Source organism: Hibiscus syriacus, unplaced genomic scaffold, assembly GCF_006381635.1.
Source record: "Hibiscus syriacus cultivar Baekdansim isolate YM2019G1 unplaced genomic scaffold, ASM638163v2 tig00111983_pilon, whole genome shotgun sequence".
In the NCBI taxonomy this organism is placed as follows: Eukaryota; Viridiplantae; Streptophyta; class Magnoliopsida; order Malvales; family Malvaceae; genus Hibiscus; species Hibiscus syriacus.
The window spans coordinates 1009760-1029371 of record NW_024063228.1 but is presented as its reverse complement, the minus strand read 5'-3'; the positions used below and the strand labels follow the sequence as shown (position 1 = coordinate 1029371).

General features: G+C 34.6%; 1 protein-coding gene and 2 pseudogenes across 1 annotated transcript; all 3 read left to right on the top strand.

Annotated features, from left to right (window-relative positions):
* The first annotated feature begins 9245 nt into the window (after positions 1–9245).
* LOC120173626 (serine/threonine-protein kinase STY13-like) lies at positions 9246–11875 on the top strand. The gene is made up of 6 exons (XM_039180724.1): positions 9246–9591; positions 10327–10448; positions 10636–10844; positions 10935–11109; positions 11255–11389; positions 11545–11875. Exons 1-6 carry the CDS (start codon positions 9261–9263, stop codon positions 11746–11748), a joined length of 1176 nt encoding a protein of 391 aa, XP_039036655.1. The 5' UTR covers positions 9246–9260; the 3' UTR covers positions 11749–11875.
* Positions 11876–12394: 519 nt separating this feature from the next.
* On the top strand, positions 12395–13923 carry LOC120173627 (annotated as a pseudogene).
* Positions 13924–17198: 3275 nt separating this feature from the next.
* On the top strand, positions 17199–19445 carry LOC120173641 (annotated as a pseudogene).
* The last annotated feature ends 167 nt before the right edge of the window (positions 19446–19612 follow it).

Below are 19612 nucleotides of genomic sequence, written 5' to 3'. Positions count from 1 at the left end.
CAGGGTGTCATTCTTTTTGGAAAGGTGGTTCCGAGTAGTGTTGGGTCGGGTCATCCTTTTGGACAACACCGACTACTTGGTTTCAAGTCGTAGTGTAAGTTTTTCCTCTGCACAGCTCCGTTATAACAACAGGTTGGAAGTCAGAAAAAAAAGGTCTACCATTGCTAAATTATTACTTATGGTGAGAAAAAAAAAATTAGCAGTTTCGTGCTTTGCGTTTGGAACTCCCATTAATGGCGAGACTATCGTTCAATGAACTCTTCGTTAAACTCAAAACAACAACGCTTTGAACCTGTAATTACTAATGTGAAGAGTGATCCGACAGAGTAAGATTTGTTTAAAAACATGTTTAATCCACATATAATGTGAAGATGAAAATCAAACACGTAGACATAGTACAAGCCTTGTAGAAACTGTACGGCAGTAGGAAGCTTCTTCCACATGACCCGAATTTCCCCCGTGGGCAACACCACCATCCGTCGCTTTTATATATACATATTGGTCGGTAAAACATCTGTCGCTTATACATACACGTAACACACACATGACTGTACACGTATACGTATTTCAGTATGTATGTCTAAGAGATTCAACGAAGCAAAGGGGAGTGACAGAGCCATGGATTCAATCAACACTAATCTCACATGTTTCATCGTGCTTTTAGCTTTGATTATTAACTCACATAAGCTCTCTTGGTGTCATATGGATAACACCATGGCAAATGATCAATCTTTTTATGTTCTTTTTCTTAATTTTGTTTCCTCTGATTTTACATAAAGTAATCATTCCTTTGTGGAGAGATCTACAATCAAAGCTCTATTAATTACAAACTATAATTCCTTAACTTCATTAAATTTGAGAGGTGGCCAACTTCCCCATTCCCATTACCTCCATCACCAAAGAGGGAGAACTGACCCATAACTTTTTTCATTAATTTTCTAAGCCCTAAAATAAAAGGGTTCGGTAGGTAATTAACGGCAGTGTTCAATGTATGGTTGACAATTTATGAGCTAAGATCAATACAGTATTAATTATACTAGTAAGAAATAGGTTTCATATAAACTTTGATTAAATGTGATATATTAGAGTATATGAATCTTGATAAAATAATATGAAAATTTTATTAAAATTTTAACATAAAGTAATATCATGATGACTAAGAAATGATATCATTTAAATTTGATAAAATAATTCAATTAATAAAATTATAATGCAAAATTTTAAATTTTACAATAATTCAAAAATAATTTTTTTAACTTAAACTCTACAAACCATTCGCACTTGATGTCCAACCGTAGGAATGGCAGAACGATCCGAACTCGACAGGGAAACCTGAAACCCAGCTAAATTCGGGTCGGGTTTTAATAATATCGGGTCAGGTCAAGTATCTTGGTAAAATTTGAAGATTTTTTTCGGGTTCAGGTTAAGATATTCCCGCTCCGATTATATATATAATATTTTATATTAATTATATATAATACAAACAAAATATTTTGGGTTTGGGTTTAGATTTGAATGTAATATTTTGAGTCGAGTTTGAGGACAGGACAAAAAATATATCCGACGGAAACAAATGAGCAAAACCCACCCGAACCCGTCCGTTGTCATTCCTATCCAACCGATAGAACAAAATCCAAACATCATCCGGTTTGGACAAAAGAGAAAAAATCAATAAAACCAAAACCAAAAGTGAGGCAGGAACTTCCGTATTCCTTGTGCATGATGTTGCACCCAGCAATGGAGTCAATGACCAATCCACCACCAGCACGAGCTGGGGCCACCACCATCCCCCTCTTTTACACAAGATCTCATCAAAGCTGCCAGCAGATTGCATATGTAGGGCAGCAGCAAGCAAACAAGCGCACATGACAGACCCCACCACCGTCGCCATCAAAGATTCTAAAAGCTTGCCATTCTAAATGATTGCTACTGCCTGTATTAAATTTTAAGCTAAGAGAGAGGACGATGGCCCACTTTCTCTTTCAACTGCCATTAAGCGTTTCCCGATGGGCATGCGAATGGCTATTAAACACTTGTTTTGCAAACGACTACTTCTAGGCCACCTTTTTTTTATTATTAAACACTTGTTTTTGCCTTTTTGATGAAAATGATCATTCAACTTAGTTAGTAAAATATAAGGTTTTTAATCTTAAGGTCGTGGGATCGAGTTTTATTAAGGGTATTTTATAATTTGGAGGTCTCATACGGAAGCTGTTATCAATCTAGTGTTGGGGACAACCTACTATCTGAACTCCCCCTTATCCCATTACATATGAGAACAAGGGACATCCATTTTTTGCCTGTTGATGGCTTGGTGAATTAAATCGGCTCCGTTGCATTTCTCTGCAATATATATATATATATACTTCTTCAACGTTTAAAGTAGGTTTGTAAACGAATAGAACGAACACGAATATAAATGAACAATTTTTTTTCATGTTCGTTTATTAAGGAATATAACTTGTTCATGTTCGTTCATTTAATAAATAAACGAACATGAACATAAACGAACACGAGCATAAATAAACACGAACACAAACGTTGGAGACCCTACCTTCCATTGTTTTTTCATGAAAAATAGTCGACAATGCAAATTAACCAAATCTACAGTGATAAATAGCGTAAGAGCTTATTAGCAGTGATGAAATGTTTGAAGATATCAAATATTTTGATCGATTTTTTAAAGATATTAAATAATTCACACGACTTTCATTTAACGATATAACATTTATCTTAGTGGTCCATGATTACATATGAACAATCATTTTCCACTACGTTATTCTAATAAATTTGTCGGTTAAAAGTTTTGTGACATCGATGTCAGACTTTAGTGAGGTTTGTTAATAATGGTCATTTCCGTTGGCAGAGTAGAAAATTTAACAGCATGAAGATTTCGAACGGTACAAATTGGACTACAAGGCAATAACATAGATCCGAAATCCCTTCGATGCTACATATCGTAACTGATATTATTGCTAAACCACCATTCAAAATTTTAACATACCTAAACTCTACTCCACAACTAAAGGTCACACAATAACTATGAAAACAAAAGTTCATTATCAAAGTGTATTTTTTACTTATTAATAGGTTCTTCCTGGAAAACCAATTACTTTCGCTTTTACACTCTTTTGCAGAAATTGCAGAGAAACTTTTGTTTTGTTTTCTGACATATTCTATATATTTTTCTATTTCTTGATGCTCATATACTTCAGATTGGTACATTTATTTTCCCATCTATTTCTAGAAAGAAGTATGATGTTTTTTGAGTTTTAGATGTGAAGATACCCGCAATAACTTTATATATCAACTATTAACCCAAATAAAACAGAGAAAGAGATGAAAACATACCTGTAAAACTTCAGATTGCACTATAATATATCTTGTTTTGAAGCTTTCAGCGATCGTTTCCACTATCTAGTGAACACTAGGGTTTAGAAAAAAAAAGGGAAAATGAATATAGGTGTGAGGTGCATCATGGGTTAACATATTGAATTTAATCTCCAAATAAAATTGAGTTAATTATGGAATTGGTTATCAGAATATCAGATTAATTAATATTTTTAAGATACTTACAAATTGGTCACCAAAATTGATTTAAGAATATTATGTTAAACATAAATGAATGAACATAAACGAACAGAACCGAACGAACATAATCGAACGTTCACGAACGTAAATGAACGAACGAGACCTATGTTCATGTTCGTTCATTTAATTAAACGAACAAAAAATCTTGTTCATGTTCGTTCATTTAATAAATAAACGAATTTCCCGCCGCACGGTTCATGAACGGTTCGCTGAACATTCAGTTCATTTACAGGCCTAGTTCAAAGACACGTTTGCATTTAAAGGGACTTTGGGACATGGCACATTAAAATATTGGACCTAAACTTGTATAATTTTGCAAAATTTTGAATTAGTGTATCTTCTAGGGTAAAAGCTAACGCCCATTTATTTTCTAGGTAAATATATTTGGTGAAGGTAAATGTAGAATATTTGGTTGGGGGCAGACCATGCCTAACCTATATACCAATCATCAAGCGGTACAGCTTATTAGGTTCAGGTATGATGTTGTCTACAAAAACAGACCAAGAAAAGGTGGTATGAATTTAAGATGATATATTAAAATTTTAAATAAAGTAAATTTATAAAATTTTATTGAATGTAAAATTAAATAATTATATAAAAATTAAAAAATTCTAAAATATGCTGCTGTACCCCGCATCCCTTACACATCCCTAGTTGTGTAACTAAGTGAATGCAAGAAAACATTCTTGATTGGCTCTTTCTATGGTGATAGCAATGTTTTCTAAGGAAGTGGGCTTAAAATATGAGATGAAACACAAAACATATATGTCATGGGCCACACCACCATTATTTTCAGACAGAAACTGGACCTTTAGTTGTCTGATGAGGGTGGGACATAGCATAACAAGGCCAATTTCCAGACCACGCACACCACAAGCCACCCCGCATGGGGCTGTAGTAGCTAGAATTAGCTTGCTTTCTTATATTTTCGCATACCCTCATATTTTTTTCAAAGTATATTATTAATATATTTTTTAGAAATTACAAAAAAAATATCTTAAAACTCTAAAATTTCTCATTCCAAGCCGTCGCCGGCAGCCTTCCTATTATCGAACGACTATTCGTCATCGAATCTCCACCGCCGATCATCTCTCTTATCATCGTCTATTTTCCTTTCTAACCTTCTCACCTCCATTATCCTTTTAAATTAAAGGATAAACTACACGAGACCACTAAACTATAGTCAAAAATCAATGTGACTACCGAACTTTCAATTAAATCAATCAGACCACCCAACTATTTAATTGAATTAATCAGACCATCGACCGTTAATTTTTAACAGAGGTACTGACGTGTCCATTAATAAAATTGACATAATTATGTATTTGGTCTTTAATATTTACACATTTTATTAATTTAGTAACTATTTTAATTAAATAAAATAAATTTAACTATCCAATTAGAATGTGACACGTGTCAATACATGATTGGAAAGTTTTATTTATTAATTTTAAATTATTTAATTAAATAATTTTTCTATCCGATCAGGTGGTGACACTTGTAAGTATGTTAGTCCCCTTTATTTTCATTTTAATTGGGTGGTAACACGTGTCATCACTTGATTAGATAAAAAAATTATTAAATTAAATAATAAAAAATTCATAAATAAAATATTCCAATCATGTATTGACACATGTAAAGTTCTAATTGGATAGTTAAATTTATTTAATTGAATTAAAATAGTTACTAAATTGATAGAATATGTAAATATTAAAAACCAAATATATAATTATGTTAATTTCTTAACAGACACATTACCACCTCTGTTAAAAATTAACGGCCGGTGGTATGATTGATTCAATTAAATAGTTGGATGGTCTGATTAATTCAATTGAAAGTTCGGTGGTCACATTAATTTTTGACCATAGTTTAGTGATCTTCCGTGTAGTTTACCCTGAATTAAAAGAAAGAAGGCCAAATTCCTAAATTTGCTCTCGCAGGTGGGTGTCGGGAGAAATGCACAGGTGGGGCTGGGGGAGTGATTGCACAGGCGACGGTGGAGGGGAAGGGGACGAACAGAGTTTTTTTTAAAATGTTTTTAAAATTATTTTTTATTTTTTAAAAAATAATTTTTTAAAAACATATATAAATATGACCCGTGTTATCTAATGGACTTTTTAACGACATTTACGGTGTAAGTACCTACAAATATAACAGAAAAATATTACAATTATTTTGAGCAAAAAGTTATTTGAAATTAATAAAGGGTATAATTTAAACACTTATTTTTACATTAAACCTGTTATTTTTGTCTCTTATTGATTTAAGCATAAGAATACGTTCGAAACATAAACTTCAGCCATTTTGTTATTGTTTTGGGGTGAAGGATTATTCATTCATTCATTTGTGTTTATGTTTTGATTCGAAATTTGTATAAATTTTGAATTAATTCAAATTTTATTTTTGATATTCTCCAAATCTTGTTTAAATGTTGTTATTAGATTATTCATGAAAATAGAGTTTGAGAGAAAAATCGGAAACATTTTTTAATTTTTTAATAGTCTAGAATGATTACAATATAATATATATTCATAATTTTTATTAATTATTAATAACACATTCTACATACGTAATTGTTTGAATCTAAAATTAAACAAAAAATAATACACTTTAACTACTCAAGTAACATCGAACAATATTCCATATTAAGACTTAAACAACGGATAACATTTGATGAGAAAATAACTGAATATATTTCCATATTTATTTTGCGGAATCCTCTACCTGATTCGTTCCTAAATACTAATCAAACACATCCTACAAAATTACAAAAATAAAATCACAAATTGTACCATGCGCGTGGCTTAGCGCAAATCATGATTTTGTTGATATTTGATTAGGTGTTTTTTGCTGTGCAGCACACGCGGTTACTCTAATTCAGAGTCACCTTGGCACTGCTCATTCACGTCCACACACGTCCTTTGACTATCAGTAATAATAATAATAAATGTCATTGCCAATTTGTAACAACGTTTGAAATTTAGATTCATACTTGAAAAAAAAGCATAATAATAGATGGTAAAATTATTTGATATAAAAATTATTTTAAAATTTATATAAGAATTTATAAATTACTCATCAACAGTGAAGGTGATAGGATTTAAATCTGATTTTATAAGTTTAAATTTCTGAATCTCAATTACTTGTATCGATATCCAGTTGGTAAAGTTGTATAAACTTTAATTTTTATATATTTATTGATTTTAAGATTTAGATTGTAGAGTTAAAATTCAAATTTTAAAATTTAACAAGTTAAAAAATTAGCATTTAAAACCAGAATAAATAAATGATATACAATTAGTTCTAAACAACTTATATATATGGAATAATAACCATAAAATAGATTCAAAGTTTTGAAGAGTTTAAAAGTTTGAACAACGAAGAGAGTGAAAGAAGCATTATTTCGGCAAAGAAAATCCTAGGACGCTCGAGAGATCGTGTTTTATTATAATACTTAAATTTATTTATTCATGGGATCGAACACAAGGTTCTTAATCTTGAGGTCGTGGGATCGAGTCTCACGGAGGACATTTCATAATTCGGAGGTCTCTTACAGAAGCTACTCTCAACCTGATGTTGAGGGTAACCTATTATCTTACCTCCTTACCCGTACATATGAAAAGAAGGAACAACCATTTAAATTTATTTATTCATGACCATAAATAATAATAATAATAATTACTATTATTTTCCTTCATAAAATAAACGACAGCTGGCTTGACCGAAAGCCAATACCAAATAGTCCGATGGTGATATTTTGATTGAAAGGAAAACCCACCGGCTCCCAGAAGAAAAAAGAACGAAAAATTCGATGGATTTGATTGATGTGTTTTGGTCAATTATTTTCTTCTCATCATCCCTTTCGTTTAAATTTAAAATATATTTTACCCCTTTCATTTATCTAATTATTGTTTAAAATTTATTATGGATAAAGATATAAAAAATAATTTAAAAATTTTCAATTAAATAATTTTTAAATATTTATTTTATAAGATTAATTGTTCAAAATATTTAAAATAATCATAGTTAAAGTTTAAATGTTTTATTTTTAAAAAACCAATAAGGGTCAAATTTAGTAGTAACTAAATGTTAATTTTTATAACATTATTAATCATTTTATATAGTTAATATTAAATACAAAAAATAAACTATATAACATGATTATGGGTGAAATAATAAATTTGTACAAAAAATTAAATTTCAATATTTAACTTCAGACATTAAATAAAACATCAGCGTAGTTTAGGGAGTAAAAGTACAATTTGACCATATATTTAATATTCCGTAGACATAAAAGGCAAAAGCGAATGTCACGCCCCAATCAATCAGTCAACCATTACTTAAATTGAAAGGACCCTACAAAGGACAACGAAACGACACGGCACCGTATTTACTATTCCCATTCTAATTTAATCAAAAACTAATATGAAAAAGTCAACTAAGCTCTACTGTTTTTATTTTTTTAATAAATAAAAGAAAGAACGGAAAAGGAATAATATTAGTACAAATAATAATTATTATGGTTTGACGTCAGTCATGGAAGGTGCTTGTTGTTGATGCTGGAATACGCTGTAACGGTACATGTGCCCCCATGGGATAGAGTATAATTTGAATACGGGACTGGATACATCATGGATGACCCCATCAAAACAAAATGAATAATAAATCATCTTAAATGCTTATCCATGGTTTATCTTTTTATTATTTTATATTAAATTTTATAAAAAAATTATTATGAAACAATTTATTTTAGTTTTTATTTAAAGAATATAACATTTTATCTTATTAGAACAACTTATAATTGATGATTATTGATGGTTTATGATAAAAATAAAATGCTTTAATAAAATAAGATCAATATTAAATCTGTTTTTAATATCAATGTAATACATGAAATTATAATTAATATCTTATTAGATATATGAGAGTGCAATTACAAAAGAAATATTAAATATTGATAAATATAATATTTTTTTATTAATATGAATGAGTATAAAATAAAATATGTTCAAAAATAATTTTCAATCATTTAGTATTGAATGCTTATATCTATGACATTCATAGTGCTTTAACCCGAGACTTAAAGAACAATAATAATATATTTACCACCGAGACTACTTAGTTTATATAATTTCTTATTTTTTTACATTTGATGATATAAATAGTATAATTATATCTTATTGATAAATTTAAAATAATATTAACTATAAATTAAATAATATAATTATGTTTTTATCGGTAATATAATTTTGTTAATTACATTCAATTACAGTATATAAGAATAGAAGTGTTGCATTTTTTTTATCAAAGACCCATATTTAATAATTATATAAATTTAATTATATTTGAATTTAAGTTGATTTAAAATTATAATGGAGAAATAATATTATTTTCACTAAAACTTGAAATCTTACTTGACAATGGTCATTGACACTCATTGTTCTTCTATTTATCCCTTTCCTTGGTTGATTTTTTTTAAAAAAAATACTTCTTTCTATGCTTTAAATAATTTTCCTCCTTCATCTTCTAACCTTTACACCTTATATAATAAACACACCTTTCTTTTCTCTTATTTTCAGACAAAAAAGCTATGATTTTTTTTATCAGTTTATCGTGGTTTTAGTGATTCTTTTGTTTTTATTTCGTGGGTTTTCTATTTGTTTATCGGTATGGCGACAGACAACGGTGATGGGGCTAAAGCTGTGGCGAAAACAGGGACAACAAACCCAACAGAGGATAAGGCCTTGGGGTCTTCTGTAGGAAGTCTAAGCAACAACAAGGACATGTTTACTAGAGCTGATAAGATAGATTTCAAGAGCTGGGATTTGCAACTGGATAAGCACTTGAGCAGGGCTTGGTCCAGCGACAGAATTGTTTCAACTGTGACGAAGAAGGAAGAGTGGGAAATTGATTTGGCTAAACTCGATATCAGGCATGTTATAGCTCATGGAACTTATGGCACTGTCTACCGTGGCGTTTATGATAACCAAGATGTTGCAGGTAATCATATTTTTATGTTTTTAATTTGTCAAAATTCAGTATTCATCTTTTTGTTTCTTGTTCATCATCGACTGCTATTTTTGCCCAAGCTGACAATATTTATTGTTTTCGACTTGTTTTGATTGGTTCAAATACAAATTCTTAGTTGTTCAAACTTCAAATTTGTAACAGATGATGATGATGATGAATTCGTATATTTAAGTTTGATTATAGCATAGGGTCATATGTATAATACAGACTAGTTTGTGGAATAAACGGTGCTTGGAACTTGAGGTGAGTCAAGATATCTAATTGAATGTGATAACTTGCTCGTTTTCTGTGTGCAAACGAGAATGCCATGACACCTAATTTCTCTTTTCACTTTGAAATTGCAAAACTTGAATCTTGATGTCAACGAACATTGCTTCTGCTATGAAATTCTAGATAAAGGGACCAACAGCCTTGGGATGGTTTGCTTGGTTTGAACGGCTTATCACTCCAAATTGCTTCTTTATACTGAGTTCTTTAGATGGAAGTACTTGAATTTCTGATATCATGTTTCCTTTCTGATGCTTGATTTGAACATGTGTCTAGGGGAGGTAATCACTAATGTCGAATCATGTACTCTATATGGCTTGCAGCTTATATTCTACTCCTATTTGATACTAAAACATGTTTTTCACTGCAATTGTAATGTTCTTGAGCAAACATCTGGCTTCCTGATATCCTAACTACAAAGAGTTCTTAATTTTGCAGTGAAGGTATTGGATTGGGGGGAGGATGGGATTGCTACAGCCGCTGAAGCTGCTGCTCTTCGTGCATCTTTCCGGCAAGAGGTTGCTGTTTGGCATAAGCTTGACCACCCAAATGTTACAAAGGTAAAGCCAATTTATAATTTAGTTAGCATGGGAAGATGGCACTGCCTTTTCTTTTCCGTTTACCCCTGAGTTTCTTCTATTGTTACTGGTTATGACTGTTGTTGCTATTGCATATCATAACTTAATCCTTTTGACTGCTTTGAATTTCAATGTTCAAATCATGAATTATTGTGTGTGTTTTTTCCAGTTTATTGGAGCTTCAATGGGAACTTCCAACCTTAAGATCCCATCCAAAGACTCGACAAGCGGGATTAACAATTCACTTCCTTCCAGTGCATGTTGTGTTGTTGTCGAGTACCTTCCAGGTGGGACGTTAAAGAATTTTTTGATCCGAAACAGGAGGAAGAAACTTGCCTTTAAGGTGGTTATTCAACTTGCTTTGGACCTGTCTAGAGGGTGAGTAATATTTTAGGTATATTAGGACTTCTAAGTTCTATCCTTTACTCTTTGTAAAGGTAATGGATATCATTTGTTCAAATTCTGCAGTTTGTGCTATCTTCACTCCAAAAAGATTGTACACCGTGATGTCAAGACAGAAAATATGTTGTTAGATGCTCGTAGAAATTTGAAAATTGCTGATTTTGGCGTTGCTCGAGTTGAAGCTCAGAATCCTAGAGATATGACCGGGGAAACAGGCACCCTTGGTTACATGGCTCCAGAGGTATCCACTCCTTTGACATCCATTGACCGTATAATTTATTTATCCATTAATTAGTGTAACAAGTAACAGCACAAACTTTTCCGATCAACCGCAAAAACAGTTGGATCACCTAAAGAACGAGAACATAACGCACTGGTTCTTGTAGGTCCTTGATGGTAAGCCTTACAATAGGAAATGCGATGTCTACAGCTTTGGAATTTGCTTATGGGAAATATACTGCTGTGATATGCCGTATGCTGATCTTAGTTTTGCTGAAGTCTCATCAGCAGTAGTAGCACAGGTACGGGTTAAAATTTAAACCTTAAGTCGAAGTACCAATCTTTTTGGCAAAACCAGTGGATGTTTGCACTCGAATCTTTTCTCTTGCCTCTGATACTTTTGATTGTACTTTCTGATGGTATATATGTTAATGTCATCGGATATCGTTGGTTGCAGAATTTACGACCGGAAATTCCAAGGTGTTGCCCAGGATCATTAGCAAGCATCATGAGGAAATGCTGGGATGGGCACCCCGACAGACGTCCCGACATGGATGAGGTGGTGAGGTTGCTAGAAGCAGTAGATACGAGCAAGGGAGGTGGCATGATACCTGATGACCAATCTCCTGGCTGTTTCTGTTTCACCCGTCGTGGCCCGTGATGAAACTTTAGATCATTCATTTGTTTTGCCGTACATATGTTTAGTTCCCCGAGAACATGAAACAGTTGATTGTTTGGCTCTAGCTGGTATTTCGGGAACGAGGTCATTGTTTCTATACTGCACATGAATACAAACGTATTGTTTATCACGTCACGTACCGTAGTATGTAAAGTTCGAGATGTTATATATATCCTTTTTTGTCCGTATAAATGTCGATGGAGATAAAGATGCATGAAATGGAACATTGGGAATGTTATGTTCAGAATAAATGTTTCAGATACGCAGAGATATGAATGTTCCACTAGAACTTTAGAGTGAAGAACATTTGTTTCCCGTTTAAAGTTTACTACTGCTTCTGCTTCCAGTTCGATGCTAGAACAACGGCATACAGTCAAAAATTGAGAATCGAGGATCATTTTAGTAAAAATTATTGATTTTTAATCAGTTTAGGTTCCAAAGATGAAAATGTTATTTATTTGTTTGTTTGTGGTTGGGGTGCGGACTTCTTTTGGGTTTCGAGAGCAGATCCCAATTCCATTTAAGGGCCCAGAAGAAATTTAGAACCCTAATTAAAAAAATATAGAGAAAGACCAAATTCCCGAGTCCCTCGTTACAGCCGCCTGCTAAATCTCAAACTTGTCAGTTAACCGAAGAATTCCGTTTTTCTTGTTGATTACCTTGACGTAAACCTTCCTAATGGAGATCTACTCCGAAACTGTTTCTGGAAATGACGCCCTCGTTCTGGTTAAGCAAGGAGCTGAAGCTGTAAGTTCAAATATGCTCCCCTTTTCTTTCTAAGATACAAAAAGTAAGAAAGAATGTTCAGATTTATGTTCAATTCCATTTTTTGGCTTCCCATTTACAGAGAGTTTTCGAGTCAGTATTCGCGGGAAAAGGTCCATCATTAAAGAACGTTTCTCCAAGAAATACAGGCATCCTTCTCTCGATTGTAAGCTCACTCTCAAGCGCTTAAACGGGGTTCGTTTTCCTTTTTCCCCCCTCCCAAACCATTCCCCCCTGTTTTTGTCAAGTTAAATCGAATAAAAATCAGTACTTTCGTTTTTGTTCGGAGCAGGAAGCTAGGTGCATGACTAAGGCTCGACGGCTCGGCGTTTCAACTCCGGTTCTTTACTCCGTCGACCCCGTGCTCCATACCCTGACATTCGAGTACGTGGAGGGCCCTTCCGTTAAAGACGTTTTCCTCGGATTCGGGTCAAACGGCGTCGTTCAAGAACGTTTAGCCGATATAGCCACCCAAATTGGCGACGCAATTGGTAAACTCCACGACGGTGGACTTGTTCACGGTGACCTCACCACGTCAAACATGTTAATCAGAGATGAAACTAATAAGCTCGTCAGTAGTTACATTTTTCTTAAATTAGCTTTGGGTCTCTGCATTAGCTTTAAGGTTAATTACCTTTTGCATCATCTCAAACGGACCTTTCCGTGTTTTTTTTAAAATTTCTTTAGGTCCTTATCGACTTTGGTCTGAGCTTTACATCAACGCTTCCAGAAGATAAAGCTGTTGACTTGTATGTGCTTGAACGAGCCTTGATTTCAATGCATTCTTCGTGTGGGAATGTGGTAAGAAACCAAAAATTTATTTTCTTCTTCTTGGAAGCTTGCGTTTGATAATGAACACATTATATGTGAAATCATCATGTATGCAAAAACATGGCAGTGTTTTAAAAGATTAGCCTTCATTTCGTAGTAGTCGGTTTGTTAAAATCCCAATGAATTCTGGGTTTTACATGTCAGTTTAACTATGCAATTTCGGAGCCGAATGGAGATCCTAGAAAGGGTCATTCAAGTGAACCTCATCATCTAATTGATGCTTAAATTGATGCATAGATGGATCTCATACTTGCTGTATACAAGCAGTCATCAAAGCAGTGGTGTTCCACATTGAACAAGCTAGCTCAAGGTACTACATTCTCTTATCAATTCTTGGAGCGCTCCGTTTTAAAGCTTAGTAGGACCATTTCTCCTCCATCTATCTCATCCCTAATCTCATTTATCGTGTTCTTGTTGTTTCACAATGAACTGCAGTACGGCTAACAAGCGCACAATGGTTGGATGAGCCTCCTTCATTGATGGATTATGTAAGGTTGAGGAAATCTGTTAAGATTTAAATTTAATGCAATGTATAACCGTGTTGCTGCATGTTAGTTTAATGATGTTGACTGCTACAAATGAACTGTTCATGTGGGGGAAACCTCGACAAAGGCACAAGCAGATTCCCAGAATTAGACTATTACTAGACCAAAGCCATTTAACATTTAGAGGCAAACATGGATTTCCTTTTTCTGGTTACCTACAGTGTCATGCATTTAACATTTGTTTGTGATGAAAACGAGCCTAGATGGAGTCAAAATGAGCCCCCGAATTGGACACAGTGCGACGCAGCCAATCCCAAATTGGGAAATTCTACATCACGACACCTTTAATATAAGATTAAAAAAATACTTTACCAGTTTTGTTATTATTTAAATAAAAAAATTGGTTAAAAATTATCTAAAACATCAATATTTGTTTAACATTTCTAGTAAAGTGTCCGATAATAATAAAATCGGTATAAAAAATAACAAAACTGATAGCGTTTTACCAAAACCAGTAAAATATCCAATAATAGTAAAAATCGATAGAAATAATAATATTTTCGATAATTTTTTACTTATTTTATTATTTAAATAATAATAAAATCGATAACATCTTTTTTAATCGTGTACTATGACTGCCGCACATGATTATTTCCTAACAAAATTCCTTTGGCACAAATATTATCTCCTATCGAAACACCCCTTTTTCTATTGATGTTGGGAAGCCGTACAACCCACGCTTAAGCAACACTCTTTTTGCACACCATGTCCCCTTTTCAACATACTTCTTTTAAGAAACCAATTTTGCTTTATGCCAGGCAGGTCTATCACGGAGGCGATTCATCTATTTCGACGGCTTATGGAGAAATATAGGGAAAAATCTAGAGATCTTCACATGGCGTTCATTGACCTTGAGAAGGCTTATGATAGTGTTCCCCGCGATACGATCTGGAAGACTTTGGAAACGAGACGGATCCCAACTGCTTATATCCGGGCGATTCGTGATATGTACTGTAGATCTACTACTTACGTCAGGACTACAGTTGGCGACACCGAGGCATTCCCGGTGGAAATCGGACTCCACCAGGGGTCGGCTCTTAGCCCTTACATCTTCGCCTTGATCATGGACGACATCTATTGTGCGACACCAGACGGTGTACCATGGTGTATGCTTTTCGCTGACGACATTGTCTTAGTTGCTGAAACAAAATCTGAGTTGAATAGTAGACTGGCTACCTGGAAGACTGCTTTGGAAGAAAAAGGTTTAAGGATCAATATTGAAAAGACAGAGTATTTATGTTCAAACTTCAATGAGAACCAAAACGATGAAGATGTAGAAGTATGCATAGAAGGACACGTTCTCCCCTCAAAGGATTGTTTCAAGTACCTAGGGTCTATGATACATAAAGATGGGGGTGTAGATGATGACGTTACACACCGTATAAAGGCGGGATGGCTAAAGTGGAGGGCCGCTACTGGAGTTCTGTGTGACAAGAAGGTCCCTCTAAAACTTAAGGGAAAATTCTATAGAATGGCAATAAGACCAGCGCTGTTGTATGGATCAGAATGTTGGGCAACCAAGAAGGATCACGTAAGGAGGATTGAGGCCGCAGAAATGAGAATGCTTCGATGGACATGTGGTAAGACTATGAGGGATATGACGACAAACTCTGCTATTAGGATGTCCTTGGGGGTGGTGTCTGTTTCCGAAAAATTGAGGGAGGGAAGACTACGGTGGTTTGGGCATGTCCTTAGGCGACTACCGTCGGATGCGGTAAGGAGGGTAGAGTCGATTACAGTCGACGGTGCCAGAAGGAAAGGACGACCAAGGCGAAAGTGGGAAGACTGCTTGAGATCTGATTTGAGGGATTTAGCCCTTACCGAAGACATGACCTCTGATAGGAAAATATGGAGGCTAAAGACTAGGGTAGTGGAGTAGTGTGGGTCACATCTATAGGGTGTATCATCTCTGTCTTCTTTTAATGTCTTTGTAGTATTTTCCATGACTTATACTTTTTATACGTTGCTGTTATTGGTATTTATGAAGGATTAGAACTGGACTTGCTAACGTTGACTTCTGTGTATCATTCTCTTCATGTTTCCTCTTTTAAATTTAGCCGGATCTTATCTTATGTTTATGTCTATATGCAGAGATTCTTTCGCAGGGATAATTATGCAGGGATTAATTCCTGTTACAGACGCACATATGATTTTAATGACTGCATATGAATACTGTTTAGCTATGTATTTATGTATTTATTTATACATGCATTGCATTTTATCTAAATTTTTAATTTTCTGACTGCCGGAGGTCTTCCACGGAAGTTACTCTCAACCTGGCGTTGGGGGTAGCCTACTACCCTACCTCCCCCTTATCCCATACATATGGGAATTGGGTTTTGTTGTTGTTGTTGTTGTTCTTTTAAGAAACTAACCATCATATGTTGAGCTCAATTTGTTATTTTGGTCCCTCTACTTACTTAAATTTACAATGCAGTCCTGCGTTTTTTAAGGGAAAACTTAAATCAGCAGGAGAATAAAAATTGGATTAGATAGGACTTGGAAATTTAAACCAACTTAGAAGTTTAAGATTATTTTGAACGGGGGAAGTCAGAAACGGGAAACAGGGTCTCCATGCTTAATATAATTCTTTGATTTGTAATCTTTCTATTGCTTCTTTAACCTCCTCTTTTGCCCTTGCGGGAGACCAATTGTGGGGAATGGCCACAGGTTTGGGGAGTATATTAAACTATGATCAAACCTAACTTTGCTGACCGTGGGCAAGTGGTAATCAAATAATATTACACTGTTGACTATAAATCGTTCAAACCATTTGATAAAAACAATAAATTAAGAGATCCGAGCAGAGGTTGATTGTGGATGGGTGGCTGATATCTCCAATGCCCATTTGCCCTTGAGCCTAAAGCTTTTGCCTTTGTTTTGTAGGCCTTGGATTTTGGGGTGAAAAAAGGCAGAGAGAGAGAGAGAGCAGAGAAAACCCATGCTCTCTTGCACTTTATTCTCTTCAAATCGATACTTTGCACTGTACCCTGAACGAGGTTTTTTTTCCGGTAGAGAGAGCTCTAAGCTAACTTTTAAAGGAAACCCCGAAGAAGAAAAGAGTCCTGTTTCTCCCCCTCTCTCTCTTTTATATGTCCTACATTGTCTTGTTCAATCCTCAGAATCTCTTATTTTCACTCCCTCTCCTAAGTTGTTATTGTCCCTCTCAGTTTCTCTTCAGTATTCTCCAGGCAGAGCTGAAAACACTTGCAAGTTGCAAGTGAAAAAGCACTTGTTTTCCACCTTTTAAAAAATGAAATGGTAATACTGATAAAAGCCTGGAATTTCATTTCCTGGAACAGAGGTTTACCCTTGTCTTATCCTAAGCTGTCATTCAAAACTATCCCACTTTTTTCTCTCATTATTTTCCAAAATTTCCCGTTTTGAACAAGTTTTTCCTCCCCAACTTTTGTATTGGTCTGTGTTTACATTTGGACGAAACGCCAGAGAATATCAAGTTATAGTTGAACCAATAGGTGCAACTTCACGAAAAATCATAATTATTGCTAGGCTATATGAAAGCTGTGAAACGATGAGAGATGGGAACTCCAAGAAAAGCAAGGTTCCCCCCACTCCGAGACAAGCTACAATCTCATTTGATTTTTCTGTCATTTTATGTTTAGTAAGAGATTTATTTTTAAGTGTATATTTCCCTGGTGAAGCTTTCATGGCCCAAGACATTGGTCAAGAAATTGTTCAATATCAATAGCAACGCTGAGGACTTCCACGGTGATGATGTTGATTGTGGAGGTGATTCATTTGATGGGATTTCCAAGTCCTTTTTGTTCTGTCTTGTAGCATGTGATTTTAAGATTACACATTTGATTCTTGGATTTGAAATCTTTAGCCTTTTATATACCAAGAACATGAATTTTGGTTTTCAATTTCAGTAAGGGGTTTGATATTTGCCATTTGCAGTTCAAGATCTATTAGTTGTTTTCTTCCTGTTTCTAACATCCATGCTATTTGTTTTTATGGTGTTTGAATATGTGAAATTGATACTCTCCTGTGTATGTGAAAAATACATAGAGCAGCTTTAGCAGCTTTGTGGTTCTTCTTTTTCAGGTGTTGATGAAGATTGGGGGCACAACTTCTCCGATAGGGAGGCATGCACTATCAAGAAAAGCAAAACAGGTTTGAATTTGGAATCATACTCAACTTTAGTGATTGTTTTGATCTCTTTGGACCACATCTTTCTATCTCATCTCTTAAGAAATTTTCAATTAAACCCAATACTAAAACATTTTGTTACATGTATGCTAGAGGGACCGAGCAAGAGGTATCGTGATCGAGTTCGACGATGTAAAATCGATTCTGATGTCTCACAATTTACAGATGTGCATAATTATAGGTATGGTATTGTATTCTTGGATCTTCATTGCTTTCTAGTTTGAAAGTTGTTTCTCAATAGGATTTGGTTTACAGTGTGTTTCTTTGTTCCATATTGGCATAGGATTTTTGTAGCTACATGGAATGTGGTTGGAAAATCTTCACCTAGTTATTTGAATCTTGAAGATTGGCTTCCTACCTCTCCTCCTGATGACATTTATGTACTCATGTATGTGAAACTGGTCCAGATGTATACTACATTCAATATGTCAATTCTTTACATAAACTGGTAGTTTTATGGTATTGACTGAAGCCTTTTGGATCCCTTATTTTGGCCTCTTAGGTTTCAAGAAATCGTTCCTTTAAATGCTGGAAATGTTTTGGGCACTGAAGACAATGGACCGGCCAGGAAATGGCTAGCTCTCATTAGGAAGACTCTGAACAATCTTCCTGGAGCCAGTGGTGGCTTCCACACACCTTCACCTGTCCCTGATCCACTTGTAGAACTGGATGCAGACTTTGAAGGGTCAACAAGGCAGGAAGCTTCATCTTTCTTTCACCGCCAATCATTTCAATACCTGAGTCGTAGCATGAGATTGGATAACGACATGGCAATGCAACAACCGAAGCTTGACCACCACTTCAGTGTTTGTGATCGTGTTGTCTTTGGGCATAGACTGAGTGATTATGACCCTAACTTCAGATGGGGTTCCTCTGATGATGAGAATGGAGCTGGAGATTCACTAGGCAATGCTCATTATTCGGAATATTCTCCAATGTCCTATGGTGGATCTTTTGCATTGGAGCCGATGGGGCATTCAAGTTACTGTTTGGTTGCCAGCGAGCAAATGGTAGGGTATTTCTAACAGTATGGGTGAAGAATGATCTTAGAGATGACATTCGCAACTTGAATGTGTCTTGTCTTGGCAGAGGATTGATGGGTTATCTTGGAAACAAGGTATTTTTTTCCTATTAAACTCTTTGACTTGATACCTTTTGTTGAACTAGAAATAAGGAAGCATGCTCATTTCTTTGGTTTTGCAGGGTTCCATATCTATTAGCATGTCTTTGCATCGAACCAGCTTTTGCTTCGTCTGTAGTCATTTAACCTCAGGGAAAAAGGAGGGTGATGAGCTGAGAAGAAACTCTGATGTCATGGAGATCCTCAGAAAGACAAAGTTTCCTATGGTTCATGGAACATGATGATAATTCTCCCCAAACTATTCTAGAGCACGAGTAAGCCTTTATACATTACATTTTGACTGTATTAATGCTTGTCAGATTAATATCATAGCTTTTGTATAGACTAAGTTTTGGATATCTCTGGACAGTCGTGTTATATGGCTTGTGGTTTTGAATTATCGGATTGCTTTGTC

What these genes read in the sequence shown, in the direction of transcription:
- LOC120173626 (XM_039180724.1), top strand. Translation starts at nt 9,261, where the DNA reads ATGGCGACAGACAACGGTGATGGGGCTAAAGCTGTGGCGAAAACAGGG. An exon ending in ACCACCCAAATGTTACAAAG is followed by an intron (nt 10,449 to 10,635) that starts GTAAAGCCAATT and finishes TGTTTTTTCCAG; the next exon opens with TTTATTGGAGCTTCAATGGG. An exon ending in CATCAGCAGTAGTAGCACAG is followed by an intron (nt 11,390 to 11,544) that starts GTACGGGTTAAA and finishes CGTTGGTTGCAG; the next exon opens with AATTTACGACCGGAAATTCC.